Consider the following 16,513-nt stretch of genomic DNA (forward strand, 5'->3'; position numbering starts at 1 on the left):
TCCCTCTCCCCCCTTTCCACCGATGACCATATTTATAGACACATTATATGCCTAAACTCATATGTATAAATCTAATTTGAACAAAAATTAATAAATACACGCAAATATACTAGTGAATCAAAATATATATATGTATATAATTCATTCATTGTTTGTCTGTGTTAAAAATTCTTTAATTTTTTTCCTTTAGTTTTCATCACATTGATTTATTTTGAGTGTTGATTAACATTCTAAAAACAAAACAAGGCGATGCATTTGGATAGATAGTAGAGAAAACAAATGATAATAGAAAAATAATAATAATAAATAAAAGAAAATGATAATCATTCTTGTTTAACTAAATTAATAGCCTTTTATATAACTAGGGCGGGAATGCAATAACAAATCTATATATTTATTTGTGGAGGCTAGTTTTGGTATTATCAAAATACTACTAAACCACTATGTTTTCTCTTCTCATCTTCTCAATTTTGGAAAGATAGCAAATAACCCTCCTATCCTATCATTTTTTTTCTCTCCATTTAATTCACCAAATATAATTGACCACTATCATTTCATTTCGTTTATCTCCATATCCCTCCAAATCATGTCATCCAAACGCACCCTAAAGGAATTGACAAATATTGATTTAATTAGTATTAAGTCACTGTCACCTACGTTTTAAGGCACAGACACAGCATCAAGAGCGGATCCAAATCCCTTTCTACACAGTAACTATGATCTTTTGTTTTGAAACGTGAAGTGTCGTTAAATTACCTCATACTTGAGCTTTATGTTTTGCTCAAAAAGTTTGATGTAATTGACAAAAGTCAGAGCCTTAAAGCATTCAAAAATTTTGGAGCGAAATGGTTTTATGGTTGATGAAAAGATTGATGGGATGAGAGAGTGTACTCAAGTTTTTTCTTCTGGTTTGGGATGGATGTGAGAACAGGTAAAAGGCTTAAAGTTGCTTGGGTTATGATTTCTTCCCTATTTTACAGTTTTTGGGTAGAGAGTCAAAGTTTCAAACACATCTCTCTGTATCTAATGATTATGATTGCTCATAATAAAAGAGAAGAATAATAATTTTCTAGCCAAAAGTTCCAGCCGAAATTTTAGGAGTGTCTATCACCCAAAACTTTGAAAGAAAAAGAATGTTACAATTGCCAATATTGTCACAGAGATCGAGAAAGAGGGAAGTGTATGGAATTCACCACTCCGCGACTCTGTTTCTCTTAATCAATATAGTCAATTATAGACTTTTTCAATTAGTGAATCATATTCTCAGTAAGTTGATATATGTGTTTGGTTGGGTGTTTGTAACTGTTCATTACGGATAAGGGTCTTTTTCAAGAAATGAGAAATTCTACACACCCTTCAACCATTGAATTGGATTCTCCCATTAATAATGATGCCATATCAATGATTAGTAAGCGTGCAAGACCTCTCCTTTTTTGGAGAGGATCCTCATCGGTCCATTACACACATCATCATTGCAACAATTGTAATGAAAAATTTCTCGATGAAAAGATAAAATTCTTCCTGGTTTGATTATTGCCCCGTTGGATCGTCCTATTACTGTGCATAGCCATGGCCCATGGGAAAGAATTCCGGGCCTTAAATCTGCTTGGCCTGGACTAAGAGGATAGGTTAATGGGTGGGGCTTCAAGCCCAGTCCGACAGTGAAGCAGCCCAAGTATATCCATTATTGGTATTTATTCTATGACTTATTATTATTATTTTTTCGAAAATTTACAAGAATGACCCTAGGTATTGATTTTGTTGTGGATTGTTTTCTGGTCTAAATTTCGTGGGTCAACTTGTGTGAACTCCTTGTTTTCTATTTTTATTTATTTTTAATTAATTTACTCAAAAATCACATATTCAAGCACATGGTATAGCTGATTTTGATCTTTTTTTTCTTTTATAAAATCTGTGGAATAATTAAAATTTGAGCCAATCACATTACGGGATAGTGCATACACTAGTGAGTGAAACCAGTTTTGGATGCACATTACTAGTGCGTAGACTCATAATTTTTAGTCTTTTATAAATTTAGTATTTCCTAAAAAAAAAACCCAGCCATAGAAAGAAAGATATAAAGTCTAAAAAACAAAACCCTAATTGTCATTTGCGCATCTTTGAAGCTTCAACCAAAACCCTAATTGTCATCTGAAAACAACCATTAAACCCCCAAGATTCTTATCTCATGTACGCATCATATGCGTGTCCCACGGGCCACGGCACTCACAGGACCTAAAACGCGTTGAAATGTCCTAAATCTATATATATATATATAGACATTTATATATAAATACTAATACAATTCACTACCTCTACCAAGTTGTTGAGAAGTCTCTCCGGTGACACCTTTAATTAATTATATCATTGAGAGATAAATAAGAAATTTTGATAGCTAGGACACTTATGGTCTGCACGGCCAGGCTTGTCATGTTAGCCAGCTGTTTTATCCTCTATATATGATGCATGGAGACAAAATAACACCAAGCTAAACCCTAATTGTCATTCAGAAACAACCATCAAACCCCGCAAGATTCTTATTTCATGTAAGCATCATATGCATGCCCCACGGGACCCTAAAACGCACTGAAATAATATTCAATCTACATATATACAACTATAAACACTTACAAATAGAAAATGATATGTAGTATGGCTTTTATGGAGTAGAGATGACATTATCATGACGTCTAACTATCATGAAGACAACATCTCCACTCACGTAAATGCAGTTGGATGCGTCGACTCTATAAGTAATACAATTTACTACCCCTACCAATTTGTAGTACGGCTTTTATATTAGTAGAGATAACTTTATCATGATGTCTAACTATCATGATGATAACATCTCCGTTCACGTAAATGCAGTCGAATGTGTCCAAAATAAAATATCTTGTTGTCTATATAAGATGTCTCTCCCATGCCACCTTTTCATTTATACCATTGAACCATAAATAAGAAATTTCAATAGCTAGTGGACTTAAGGTCTGCATGGCTAGGCTTGTCATGTTAGCCTTTTTAAGTGTTTATCTTCCACTTCTGTTTCTTGGGGTGGTGCATGGTGGCAGAATAACATCTTGTAGCCAGACACCTTACCCTGGGATATGCAATTCCTTTGTGAGGACTCAACCTCAGGCAACACTAGACAAAACCCAATTCGCGTTTCGCGAATCAAACCTCAGGGTCACTCTGAATCAAGCTGAAAAAGCCTACCGGCTCGTGTCAGCTATGGACCTGAGGCCATTCAACAAGCAAGCCAAATTGGCTTGGGCGGATTGTTTGGAGCTGTATGAAGACACAGTTAGCCTGCTTAACCAATCTCTCAGCTCTCACAGTACTCCAACTGGCATGGCTGATGCTCAAACATGGCTAAGTGCCGCGATGACAAACCATCAAACGTGTCAAAATGGATTTATAGAGTTCAACCTAACCTCTCATTTACAGTTCTTCCCCTTTATGTTAAGTAGCTTATCCAAGTTGCTTAGCAATTCGCTCGCGGTAAACAAGGTTGCAGCACTGTCGGTTAAGCAGAGACATAACCGGCGATTGCTGGCCAACGGCTTCCCTGGATGGGTGTCGGCAGCTGATAGAAAGCTCCTCCAGTCGTCTGGGGCAGCATCATATGATGTTGTGGTAGCCCAGGATGGGACTGGTGACTATACAACCATTTCTGAGGCGGTGTCAGCGTCGGCCACACTAAGGACAGGGACTGATCGATTTGTTATATATGTGAAAGCAGGTATTTACAGAGAGAACGTTATGATAGAGAAGTCAATGAAGAATTTGATGGTCATAGGAGATGGAATTGGCTCAACCATTGTTACTGGCAATACCAATTCTAACGGTGCAACCACTTTTCGCACAGCGACTTTTGGTAAGTTTGTCGTTAAGTTTTTATATTTATTCTAAGTAATATTGCTATTAGCATCAGCTGGAAAAGACTACCATTTTAGGTACCAAACAAATAATACTGTAGAACGTGACTTCTTCTGTTTTTTTTTTTTTCCCTAAAAGTTCAAACAAATACACATCCATTATACATTTTTGTCTTAACTAGAACTCGAATACTAAACTTCCCTGAGCATTTTTACATTTTACACTTAAAGCATTCAAAATCTTCAGGTAATAAATTTAATACAAACCTAAACGGACATGTCAAACAAATATATTTCTATATAGAGTGAGTTTGGTATTGTTCTCTCACAGCTGTTTGGGGCAACAACTTCATTGCTCGAGACATGACGGTCAAAAACACGGCCGGACCTGAAAATTATCAAGCCGTTGCACTCCGTTCCGGCTCAGATTTCTCAGTTTTCTACAGATGCAGCTTCATTGGCTACCAAGACACCTTATATGCCTACTCTCAGCGCCAATTCTACCGTGACTGTGAGATTTACGGAACAATTGACTTCATTTTCGGGAATGCAGTGACAGTTCTTCAGAACTGCAACATATTCGTGAGAAAACCTTTGAGCAATCAGAAAAACACCATCACAGCCCAAGGAAGGACTGATCCCAATCAGAACACCGGAATTGTGGTACACAATTCACGTGTCACCGCCGCGTCGGATTTGAAACCGGTCCAAAGCTCCTTCAAGAGCTACCTGGGGAGGCCGTACAAGATGTACTCGAGGACAGTGTTCATGAAGTCTTCTCTAGACAGCCTGATCGATCCGGCGGGTTGGCTTCCATTTAATGGAGACTTTGCCTTGAGTACACTTTACTACGGGGAGTACATGAACACCGGAGCTGGTGCAGGTACTAGTGGTAGGGTGACGTGGCCGGGATACCATGTGATAACAAGTGCAACGGAGGCCGCAAAATTCACTGTTGGGAACTTCTTGGACGGAGATTCATGGATTCCGGGGACCGGAGTGCCCTTCAGTTCTACCCTGTGATGTATATATAGATGCATGTTGTTTTCAGTATGCAAAGTGGATTGGTCAAATCCTTTACAATAATGCAAGTGTCGTATAAATAAAGTTTGTGTTGGATTTGATTGAAGGAAAATAAAATAAATTTATATAAATTAATGTTATTATAATACTCCCCGTCTCATATCAAATGTTTATTTTAGAGAGTAGAATTTTTTAAAGTATAATTATTATAATGCACTCTTAAAAAATTACTTTCAAATTTAAATATATATATAATTAAGTTTGAAATTTTTTAAAATTTTAAGAATATTTATGATATATATTGTTTAAACTTAACAGATGGAAAAGTATTTTAGGATAATTTGTAAAAAATAAATAAATAAAAAATAGGCAACTAAATTGGTACGACAGGAGTACCTAGTATACGGTGTAGGTAGATATATATATATATATATATATATGAAATAAAAAAAAATAAAAAAAAAAAGAAAAAGAAAAGCGTTGACTAGTGAAAATGACTGATAAAATTATACTCCGATACAGCCGGATTTTAGTTGGGATGCCGTGTGGCAATAGCCTTTTGCTTTGGATAGAGGAAATTTGGGCCTGGAGTTAACGGGCTTAGTTTGGCTTAGCCACTTTTTAACTTTGTCTGTTTGTCTTTTTGCATGGGCCTATAGCCCATTATAGTCTCTGGGAAGAGAGGACATTTTGCTTGGAACTGAACAAAGAAACTGATTTTTTAAGAACTTGTTCAAATCAAAATTGTCTACTAAATTTATTTTTTTTTTAATTAATTAGAAAGCACCAAAACAAACAAATGAAAACAAAAACGACAAGCTCAATGAGGTGATGAACAGAGTCACTCTCAGTGGCTACCAACAACCACAAATGCCAAACATTCCAAAACAAATCATCAGCTTTTTACAAAGAGCCTCAGCCATGCCATTTCAAGAAGACCATTGAAGAAGGAAATTAATGAGACATAAACCCTAACACAGCTTTCACATGTTCCACAACCACACTTTAAATCTTTAGTTTTCATGATTTTTTCATGACTCAGATGGAGCCTATTCAATTCACCCAACAATTGCTTGTTTTTGAAATCAAATTATGACTTTATTTGTCTCAAGGACACAAATATAATAGTTAATTTGCTTGTTAGGGTGGACATAAAGATGTCTTTAGGACGGACTCAAAAAATTATGTAAAGTCGCATTTAACAAAAACAAAATAGGAAAAATGTTTTCGGAGACAATTGTAAAATTTTTCTATAATTTCAGTGTGGGCAATTTTATGCACATAATCTGTCATGTAATCATGATCCCCTCTGTCACAATGTGTTGTGCTGTTTATCCAATGTTTTACATCGTTTACACAATATGTAATGTAAAGTTGTTGCAGAAGAGATCTAATATAGTTGTTCAATAAACAGTATGATGTTATTTGAGTATCCAATACAAAGCTACATAACTGATGTAAAGTTATTGTTGTAATACAAGACATCCTATGCCAACCACTTTAAGAAGAAGTTATGAAAAATGATACTTGCACTGATTTGTTACAGTGAATTGCCAGACTTACTATTTTTAATTGGCCATCTATGTAAAAAAATAAAGTTATGAATTCTTTACTTACTTATATTATTCATAAATAACATAATTAAAAACATTTGATTAAGTAATTCACTGTAACAAATCAGTACAAATATACTCATAAGTTATTGAATATCATGATCATCAAATCAATAATTTCATACCAATTACTCTAAGGTAGGATGTCAAAGTTATGTTGCAAAAATTTCATTTAAGTTTTGCTAAAATCTCAAAACAAAGTCTAAATAATGCTTAAATTGTATAGGTGCTTAAACTATTTTATAATGCTTAATATATTTAATAAGCATAGCACACAATATAAGTATTGTTGAAATAATATACAAAAGTTATTTAACTTTTATATATATATATATATATATATATATATATATATATATATAAGTAACATGAATTTTTACTAACTATTCTTATCTTATGTTACACAGTTACACTTTCAACTTTTTAATTTATTTTATTAATAAAACCAACTAAAATTCAAGAATTCAAAAGTTTAGATTGCATATTTCAAATTCATTAAAGTGGGAAATTTTTTTTTTCAAATTTAGAACACAAAAATGTCCAAAGAATAAAGATTGGAGTAGTTGTCTTTTTCTGGTCAGTCTTTATAACGGAACAAATTTTATACAAAGCAACACTCTTTTCCAAACTGTTCATTAATAAAAAAATTTAAAAATAAGAAAATAAATATAATAAACTCATATGATCATATCCCAAGACACTTTGTTATAAAATGAAAATAAAAGCAAAAAAGCAAAAGCACAAAAGTAAAATACAAATCAGAATCAGTTTCAATAATATTCCACTTCTAGAGAGAGAGAAAAAAGGGCCTATAAAGCCTACAAAGCCGCTGCTCAAATTTACATTGCAATTACAGTCACAAACTTTTAACCTCCCCTAAGCTACATCCAATAACTTAGCTCCACAACCCCACCATGGTAACTCTCAACAGTAAAAAAATAAATAAAAAAACCAAAAGGACTAATTCATAAAAAAAAGGGAAAGAAAAAAAGAAAAAAAAACAACAATTAGCTCTATGACCCCTACAACCAACTTTTTGTTTTCAATCAACACCCAACCGGAGCCACTGCCGGCTTCACCTTAGGTGGTCGTCCTCTCCCCCTCCGCGACCCACTCGGCGGCGCCGACACTGGCGTAGCAGCAGCCTTCTTCGTCATCTTTGGAGGTCTTCCACGTGGTCGCCCGCTTGCACCGGTCGTTGACTTCTTTGGCGGAGGTGGAGGAGCAAGTGGGTCTCTGGGCTTCGGCGGACGCCCCCTCGGCCTCGGCGGGGAAATTACTGCGCCTGGAGGAGTCGGCGCCTTGGGCTTTGGGGGACGGCCGCGGCCGCGCTTAGGTGGGGCATTGGGGTCGGGCTTCATGTAGTTGTTCTTGACCATGACGAGCTGACCACTCTGCTTCATCCTGTTCAAATGGTGAGCGAGAAGGGTGGTGTGCGCCGGAGGGAGCTCGCCGTGGGTTGACTCGATGTGCTTCGAGATCGCCGACTTGTTCGAGCCGTTCTTGTCGTTCAGAGCCTCGATCGCTGCTAAAATCATCTGTTGAAAAAACAAAAGTCAGCTAAAATCAGCTCAGCCCAGTTGAAATCAAGCTCGATCTTGACCTAAAACAATGTATGCAGATGAAAGATAAAGTTTTCCCGAGAAAACACATTTTCTTACCTCTGGGTACTGAGGTATAGAGGATGCAGCAGGTGCCGGCGGTGGATTATTGGACTCCTCAGTCGCCATGTTTGTGTTTGTGTGTGTTTGTGTGTGAGAGAGAAAGATAGAGAGAGAGAAAGAGAGACTGTAGAGAAGTGGGACGGAGGTGGGGGAAAGTTAAAGAAGGAAGGGATTTAAAAGGAGGGAGTGAAAGGGGACAGGAAAGAGAAGGGAGGAGTGTCTTGGGGACAATCGGACGACTAGGGATTGTTTATTTGGGTGATGATCGGACGGTTGTTGTTGCTCTGGACTGGTGTCACACAGATTGGTGACGTGGTGGGGGTCCTTACATAAGATTTCAAATTTTTAGCACCTGAAAATACCAAACTGTCCCTCATTCGAAATATGGAAGTACAAAAGGTAATCAGTCTACGATACAATCAGAAATTCGTCACAACCTGATTGGTCAACGTTGAGATTGTCCAATAGAATTTCAGGTAATAGAAAAGTGTGGTGTTCTTGAGAGCGGATGATGATTTTGAAATCCAGGATCTGGGCATCCGAGTGCGGGATGTGGGGGCCACATTTTCGAAATAATATTAGGACCGCCTAAAATGGAGGGAGAGCTGTGTTATGATGCAACTGAGGTGTAGGTCGTCCCTAGGATGACCTGAGCTTTGTTGACTTGGTTTTGACTTTTGCTGACATGGAATTAAAATCACGCGTATGACAGCCAGCAATGGCTCAAAATTCAAAGGGTAGTCATGTTGACTGAACCGAACAAAGGACGCCCCAAGTTTTATAGCAGAGAGTAATGCTAGAATGACGGATCAAAATTTTTTCTCTTTTGTTTTTATGACTTCAAAATCTACTCCCGCCAACGTCTTTTTCATATTTTTTGTTAAGGATGCAAACGAATTAAATCGGGCCAAGCCAAACTTGAGTCTATTCGGACTCAGCTTATTTGTTTGTGGACTTAGTTTGGCTCGGCTCGAAATCATTATAAACTTGAAAATCTGAGTTTGGGCTCGATTAGTAAATATTTTGAAAGTCTCGGGTTCGACGACTAATGGCTTAATATTATATTCTTACTTCTCAAAAAAAAATTCAAGCATTCACAGAAACATGTATGTGTGAGTACCAACTAAGAAAAAATAAAAATAACTTAACTCATTCATTAACTTATATTAATTTATACAGGCATATATTTATGAATGTATTCACAAGTATATTTGAGTTTATATTCATGAACATATACACGAGTTAAGTCCTATAATATTCAGCATCTACTTGTTTACTAAATAAATTTAGAATTAATCTCATTATCAACTCATTTATTTAACGAACGAGCCTAAATCGAATTTGAGTTGTTAATTAATAAAGCGATTCATTTGAAGCCCTTATCTCTTCATTTATATCTTTATACACATGCTTATAATTATAATAATGTTTACATGAAAGTTTTACATCTCAGTAGTCTCTGTCTCCCAACCTCTCCAATGAAAAAAATGATATAATCCTCTTGCACAAAGAAATGGTAGAAACATAGAAATCACCCCCATAGATAGTGGGGTCCTATTTGGGCGATGATTTTTATCATGACAAATAATTATCTATTATTTTATATTCTAATTTTACATATAAACATATATTCGTTATATTTAGGGCTAATTCTATAAAATCCTCATTACTTTTAAATTTTGATCACAAACCTCCAACTTATTTCAGAAAACCCCAAGTACTTAAAAAGTGATCACATTGCCCCAGTATCCATGACCGACCCGTTAACCGGGCTGTGAAATGACAAATTTGACCTTACTATTTAATGTTAAATTAAAAACTAAAAAAATATTATTTTTAAATTACAAAAATACCCATCTCTAACACTTTTATTCCATTTGCACTCTCGCTCTCTGCAACCCAATCACAGTAAAAATATATATATATGATGCAGTGGTTTTGATTGTGACAACCTTGCTCTAATCGATTTAATCTTGTGGTGGTTTCGATGCCATTGACGGTTCAGGTAGACGAAGATGAGGTCGAGGTTGGTTCGGGAAAGAATAAGCTAACCATTTTCTCTCACTTTGATTTTTTTTTCTTGGTTGATTGAGACTAATTTTCTCAATTATCACTTATTGTAGAATCAATTAAACAGAGTGTGGAGGGAAAAATCCCCCTACTAATAAACCACGTCAACAAGTGATTTCTGAACTACCTATCTTCGCCTACCAAACTTTTAAGGCCCAACCCGATCAGTCTAAAAGAATCATTGTCAGTATCTCAGCCCATTATAAGACCAATCAAATCTACTTTCCGGCCCAACACATTTCATGAGTCAAATTAATCAATCACGACATCGAAGGAGTCTCACATAGAAAGAAGTGTATGAAGAAAGAGCCATGTATAGAAGAAACCTCATATGGAACGAGCTGTAAAAGGTAAATGGTGAACAAATCGTGGAGGCAAGCAAAGCGAGTCTTACTATAATTTTACCACCAAATCTTGTATAAATAGAGGCATGAACCTCCAATGAGATATATCGAAAATTCCCAATTCTTATTATGCATTGTTTTGATTATTTTCATTGATTGTGTTGTTCTTATTCTTTAACTCATCAAAGTTGACGAATTTTTGCACCTACACTTGCGCCGTCTGTGGGAAATGTATAGAAATATACCCCCATGACTGATTAGTGATATTTTTATGCGACTACGTTCTGTGATGTCAACTGGAGGTGCCGCAGCCGATCAACAGATGGAACTAATGCAGAAAATTCGAGAAGAGTTCCTACAACAATTCGAGACACTCCAACAAGCAAACGAAGCCATCACGGTTCAAATCACACTGCTTCAACAACAAAATGATACTCTCAAGGCAGCCATGGAGCAGATAGCAGCGCAACCACCGCCAGACAATACCACCTTGCCAAACGGAGCCCAAGGAGTTCCCCTCAACCACGTTATACCTCCAGCAGCCGAAGCCTAAGCCAACGAAAACTGGTAAGAGCAGAGGACGAGAACCGAAGCTGAAACCTCGGAGAACCACCCTCATCAGCGCGTGCGGGACAAGCAGGCTCAGTCCAATCACAGCATGGTCAAACGACATCCCAAAGGCCTTTAATGAAAAGAAGCTCGTGAGGATTCAGACAACAGCGGAGATGGCCAAAGAACACAAGGCCTCTCTGGTAAAGACCCCATTTACTGATGAAATATACTATATCGAGAGGCCTAAGAAATTCACTATGCCAATCTTCACATAGTTCAACGGTACGGGAGATCCTTCCCGACACCTCGATTATTACTCCCAGAAGATGGCCATGGATAACCATAACAATCCGCTCATGTGCAAGGTATTCCCAACCAGCCTGACGGGAGTAACACTAGAATGGTTCAAAAACAAGCCGCACAAGTTGATCCCGAACTATAAAACTCTGTGCACTACATGTTCTTGGCGCGGTACTGCGGTAATAAGAAACAGAAAAAGACTATTACTAGTCTCTTCATTATCAGGCAGAAGAGGGGAGAAACTCTGCAGGATTTCCTATCCAGGTATAATATAGAAGCTTCGAAAATACTGGATTGTCATCTGGCAACGACTGTGGAAGCATTCAAGATCGCCATGATCCAAAGAATTAGTTCTATACCTCTTTGGTCAAGTACTCTCCTCCAGACATGCAAACTTTTAATGCCAGGGCGTAAATTTACGTCCGACTTGAAAAGAATGTAGCCAACAGGGCTCAACATGCAACCCTCAGCACGGTGGAAAATAAGCCCGTGAAAAAGCCTCGAGCCCGAAGAACCAAAAGAGTCAACATGGCACAATGCTAGCAGTCCAACCATTAGAAAAGAAGCAAAGAACTGAGGAAAAGCTAACCCCTCTTCGAACAACCTTGGCCCGATTATTCCAGAAAAATAAGGCAAGATTTGCACCCCCCAAACCAATTTGGTAGCCCCTGGAGCAAAGGGACAAAGGTAAGCATTGCGCCTATCATAGGGACTATGGGCACACCACTAATGATTGCAAAATCCTCCGAAGACAGGTGGAATCCATGATAGCTAGAGGAGACCTGGCGGATTACATTAGGCCGAAGGAACAACCTAGGCCAAATGAGGTCAATCCTAAGAGAGCAGAAGTTAATCAAGTAAAAGTCACAATTCATGGAAAGTCGGAAGAGATGTACCGCTCCAGAGTAAGAGCAGTCCACAATTTGAGGAAATTGTCCTCGGTTAATACCATCACTTTGGGCAGTATCAAGATCAGATTCGAAGATGAAGACTTACCCAGAGTGCAGTTCCCCCATGAAAACCCACTTGTTATTAGCCTCCTAATAACAAATTGCCTGATCAAAAGAGTCCCAGTGGACCCTGGCAGCAGTGCCAATATCGTGACAAAGGCAGTTTTTGAACGACTAAAGATCCCATCATCATCCATTAGGACCACATCCAACCCATACTGGGGTTTGATGGAACAAAAGTAGACCCTATTGGGGTGTTAGATTTTTCAGTCATTGCCATGAAGAGGATGCTGAAAGAGAATTTCGTTTTGACAGAAATCCACCCCTCCTACAATCTAATCATGGGAAGAGGGTGGATTCACCGAATGAATGGAGTACCGTCTACCCTGCATCAGGTGATGCTATGTTTATCTCCAGATGGTAAAGAAGTCATCAACCTATGGGGGGATCAAGCCACGGCTAAGGAATATTATATGGTGACGCTGAAGGAAGCATGAAAATACAATAAACCACACAAATCGGACATAACCTTTGAAGACACTGTTAAATAGCAATTATAGAACCATCTGCCCAAATACTTGGTAGCAGAGGCAAAGACGTGTAAGTCCACCAAAGAATCACTTGAAGCTATTGAGATTGTCCCGGGTAATCCACAAAAAGTCACTTATATAGGATTTTCACACTCGCCAGAGGAAAGGGAGATGTTGTTCAACGTCATCTGGCGGAACGCAGACGTATTCGCTTGGAGCCACTTGGACATGCTAGGGATCAGTCCTTCGGTCTCATACCATAGCCTCGGAGTGAGTTCTTCGTTCAAACCAGTCAAACAGAAACATAGGAGATTCACCCCTGAAAGAAATCAAATAATTACCGAATAGGTAGACAAGTTATTTCAGGCATGCTTCATTAGAGAAGTGCAGTACCCCCAGTGGTTCTTAAATGCGGTGGTGGTTCAGAAGAAGAATGGAAAATAGAAGGTGTATAGACTTCACCAATCTCAACAAAGTTAGACCCAATACCTTGTCCCACATTGAAAACAAATAAGAAAAGGAAGCGGTTGATATAATCACACCCCATAATTAATGAACACCAAGAAAGGTGCCCCCTGATAATAGGTCACCAAGTGGCATAACAACTGTCCAGTCAGTGACCTACCTATTAGGGGAAACTCTTTCTTGAGCCCCATTTTTTAAAAGACCTTCGGACCTCAAAGAGTCCAAAGGCCCCAAAGAGGAACAAAGTTTCCTCTAAGGCATAGAAGAGTGCCGAAGAACTAATAAATACCATTGGACCTTAAAAATTTTAAAGAATAGTAAGGTTTCCTCTAAGGCACAAAAGAGTGCTGAGGAACAACAAATACCATCGAACCTCAAAGAGTCCGAAGACTCCAAAAGCAGAGAAGTTCTCCAAAGGCATAAAAGAATGCAGAGGGTATGCAAAATAAGGAGATCATATTACATCAATTCAAAATAAATATTGTCCAAAATAGAAATCTATTCGTTCAAATTACAAGAACTAGGGGCAAATTCACTTCCTCTTAGGATCAAAAGGACCAGGAATAAAGGCAGCCACCACATTATAGCCCAGGGCTTCAACCGGGGCAGCTAATGAGGTAGGAGCTTGAGGGCCTGTCTGGTCACCCCTCACCATCTTTGCAAATAGCACATCCGCCTCCTGGGATTTCGGACCATCGGTGTAAGGATAAGAGACACCCATGTCCTTGTCAAATAACTCTGGAGTCCTCTCTTATTACCCAAACCCTGGAGGAAGCTGAATCTAAAGGCCTTAACACTAGATAAGCGTACAAGGGAAGAATAACGATCTTGCATTTGCTTCCCAACCGTTATGCAGGTTAAGACCGACTCCCTCCAACGCTGATTCTCGACTTCCAACTCCTCCACCTTGGTTTCAAAAGCTACAAGACTCACATTGAAAAGTTTCTTCTCAACAGCAGAAAGATCTTTCTCCATTTTTTGAATGAAAAGAGACTGAGCCTCAACAGTCATGTACAAGACCATGGTGTGGTACAGGTTTTACAAAACGATCAAGATATAAAAAATAAAAAAAAAAAAGAAAAAAAAGACACTGTGACAAAGAAAAAAAAGAAAGAATAAAAGGGCAGAGTGAACCTCCATAGCTTGCACAGGGGCAGAAGGAAGAAGCTGCTCCAAACCCATCTTTCCCATCAACTCATCATCTTTGGGAAGCCAATATCCCTCGGGCAACTGCCAGTGCAGCAAAATGAACTGCCACCACAGAATCACCAAAGTGAAGAACTAATTTATCAAACCTTGAGAAAGTTGGCCTCTAGGCATTACCTCTGTCAGTCAAGACATAAGCCTGAACTTCCTCTTCAGCCCCAACCTCCCCAGTTTTCTTCCTTTTTCCCTTACCAAGGTCAATGCCTTTATCCTTGACAGTGGAGGAAAAAGTTTTTCTCGCCCTTTTCTTTAAGGGAGCATCTTCAGCCTCTTTCTCTTGCTCGGTGAGTGCACAACCACCAGAGGTTCCTCCTCTGCAGCTTTCTTCTGGAGCGCTTCCACCCTCTTCTTCTTTTCATCAGTTAAAGGAAAGTCATCGAAGAAAGGAAGAGACAAATCCATAAGATCAGTCGCTGAAGCACTGGACGCAAGTTCCTTAAGGTTGGACAAAGAGAGAAGATCCTCTGCAGATAAAGGATTCTTCCAAGCCTTTTCTTCAAGATAAACAAGCCTCTTCCTAGTCGCCGAAGATGGAAACGATACTGAAAAAACACCAAGAAATTCATAAATACGACAAAAAAGTAAGACCTGACATGGAAAACAACCAGAACACTCCGGATGAAAAGAGGAAAGTCCCTCTATACATAAAATCCCAAACTTCCAAGGGATATGGAGTTTTTCAAATTGAGGTACAGACCATTTCCCCCGAACAACAATTATTCTTTCTTTCCATCTTTTCTGAGAGGTAGGAAGGTCCGTACATAGCCTTCTTAGAATCGACGAGGAGAAGTAATAGCGACCTATCTCAGTTTGGTGCTTACAAATGGTGTAGGTGAATAACAAACCAGCATGGTTCAGATCGATCCCCTCTAGCCACCGACGGACGAGAAGGGCATAAATTATTTTAAAAAAATTAGGGTTTACTTGAAGAGGAGCAACCCCCAACTTATTCAAAATTAAGTGATAGAAGGGATGAAGGGGAAAATGAAGGGCATAGAGATCCCTGACGGATATGAGCAACTCGTTCTCGCCAACGCCCTCGCCAGAACTGAAATCAAAGTCGGAAGGGTATATTTCTATATCTACCCCTTCAGGAATCTCAAATTCCTCCATCACAGACTCAATAGAGAACTTAAGATGACGAAGTGACAAAATCACATCTCTTTCCTCCTGAGTAAATATTTCCTCAGATCCGGAAGTGGGTTCCTCCGCCTGGTGCAAAAAATCATCTCCTCTCACAGTGGAATCATTCGAAGAACCAAGAAAGTTAGAGACTTTTGGGGGAGGGGATCTAATAAGAACAAGGGATGCTGAAGGAGTAACTTCAGAGTCCATATTCTCTACTTGGTCATGAACAAGTGAAATGTTCATAGTAGGAATCAACAAGAAAAACACGAACTAACCTGAGAAGACGACAAAGCTGCGAAACGCAGTTATGGTAGGAACGAGCTTTGTTGCATCGGAATGCTAATAGCCACTTCCAAATTGCCTTTTACAATTCCAGCGACCGTGCAAATTCAATTCTCTTCTAATTAGGGACCGTTACCCAATTTAGGAGGGAATTTGGGGCAAAGTGTGGAGGGAAAAATCCCCCTACCAATAAACCACATTAGCGGGTGATTTCTGAACTGCCTCTCTTAGCCCATCAAACCTTTAAGGCCCAACCCGATCAGGCCAAAAGAATCATTGTCAGTATCTCAGCCCATTATAAGACTGGTCAAATCTACTTTCCTGCCCAACAAAGTTCTTGAGTCAAATCAATCAATCACGACATCAAAGGAGTCTCATATAGAAGGAAGTATATTAAGAAAGAGCCCTGTATAGATAAAACCTCATATGGAACGAGCTGTAAAAGATAAATGGTGAACAAATCGTAGGGGGCAAGCAAGGCGAGTCTTACCATAATTCTACCACCAAATCT

At 38.6% G+C, this 16,513-nt stretch overlaps 2 protein-coding genes across 2 annotated transcripts; one reads left to right on the forward strand and one right to left on the reverse strand.

Annotated features, from left to right (window-relative positions):
- The first annotated feature begins 2,929 nt into the window (after window positions 1–2,929).
- LOC132302500 (pectinesterase-like) lies at window positions 2,930–5,046 on the forward strand. The gene is made up of 2 exons (XM_059799382.1): window positions 2,930–3,874; window positions 4,207–5,046. Exons 1-2 carry the CDS (start codon window positions 2,992–2,994, stop codon window positions 4,896–4,898), a joined length of 1,575 nt encoding a protein of 524 aa, XP_059655365.1. The 5' UTR covers window positions 2,930–2,991; the 3' UTR covers window positions 4,899–5,046.
- A 2,217-nt stretch (window positions 5,047–7,263) lies between these two features.
- Window positions 7,264–8,319, reverse strand: LOC132302502 (HMG-Y-related protein B-like). The gene is made up of 2 exons (XM_059799386.1): window positions 8,173–8,319; window positions 7,264–8,049 (listed from the first exon to the last, which is right to left on the reverse strand). The coding sequence occupies exons 1-2, from the start codon at window positions 8,239–8,241 to the stop codon at window positions 7,558–7,560; spliced, it is 561 nt and encodes a 186-aa protein (XP_059655369.1). The 5' UTR covers window positions 8,242–8,319; the 3' UTR covers window positions 7,264–7,557.
- Window positions 8,320–16,513: the final 8,194 nt, after the last annotated feature.

The sequence above is a fragment of the Cornus florida genome, unplaced genomic scaffold (assembly GCF_030987335.1).
Source record: "Cornus florida cultivar Cherokee Brave unplaced genomic scaffold, ASM3098733v1 CherokeeBrave_3.0.0_Hap2_Chr04, whole genome shotgun sequence".
Classification (NCBI taxonomy): Eukaryota; Viridiplantae; Streptophyta; class Magnoliopsida; order Cornales; family Cornaceae; genus Cornus; species Cornus florida.

Excerpts from the sequence above, each read along its gene's own strand:
- LOC132302500 (XM_059799382.1), top strand. The coding sequence starts at position 2,992 with ATGGCTAGGCTTGTCATGTTAGCCTTTTTAAGTGTTTATCTTCCACTT. Across the intron at positions 3,875-4,206 it reads TTTTCGCACAGCGACTTTTG|CTGTTTGGGGCAACAACTTC; the intron begins GTAAGTTTGTCG and ends GTTCTCTCACAG.
- LOC132302502 (XM_059799386.1), bottom strand. The coding sequence starts at position 8,241 with ATGGCGACTGAGGAGTCCAATAATCCACCGCCGGCACCTGCTGCATCC. Across the intron at positions 8,050-8,172 it reads CTATACCTCAGTACCCAGAG|ATGATTTTAGCAGCGATCGA; the intron begins GTAAGAAAATGT and ends TTTTTTCAACAG.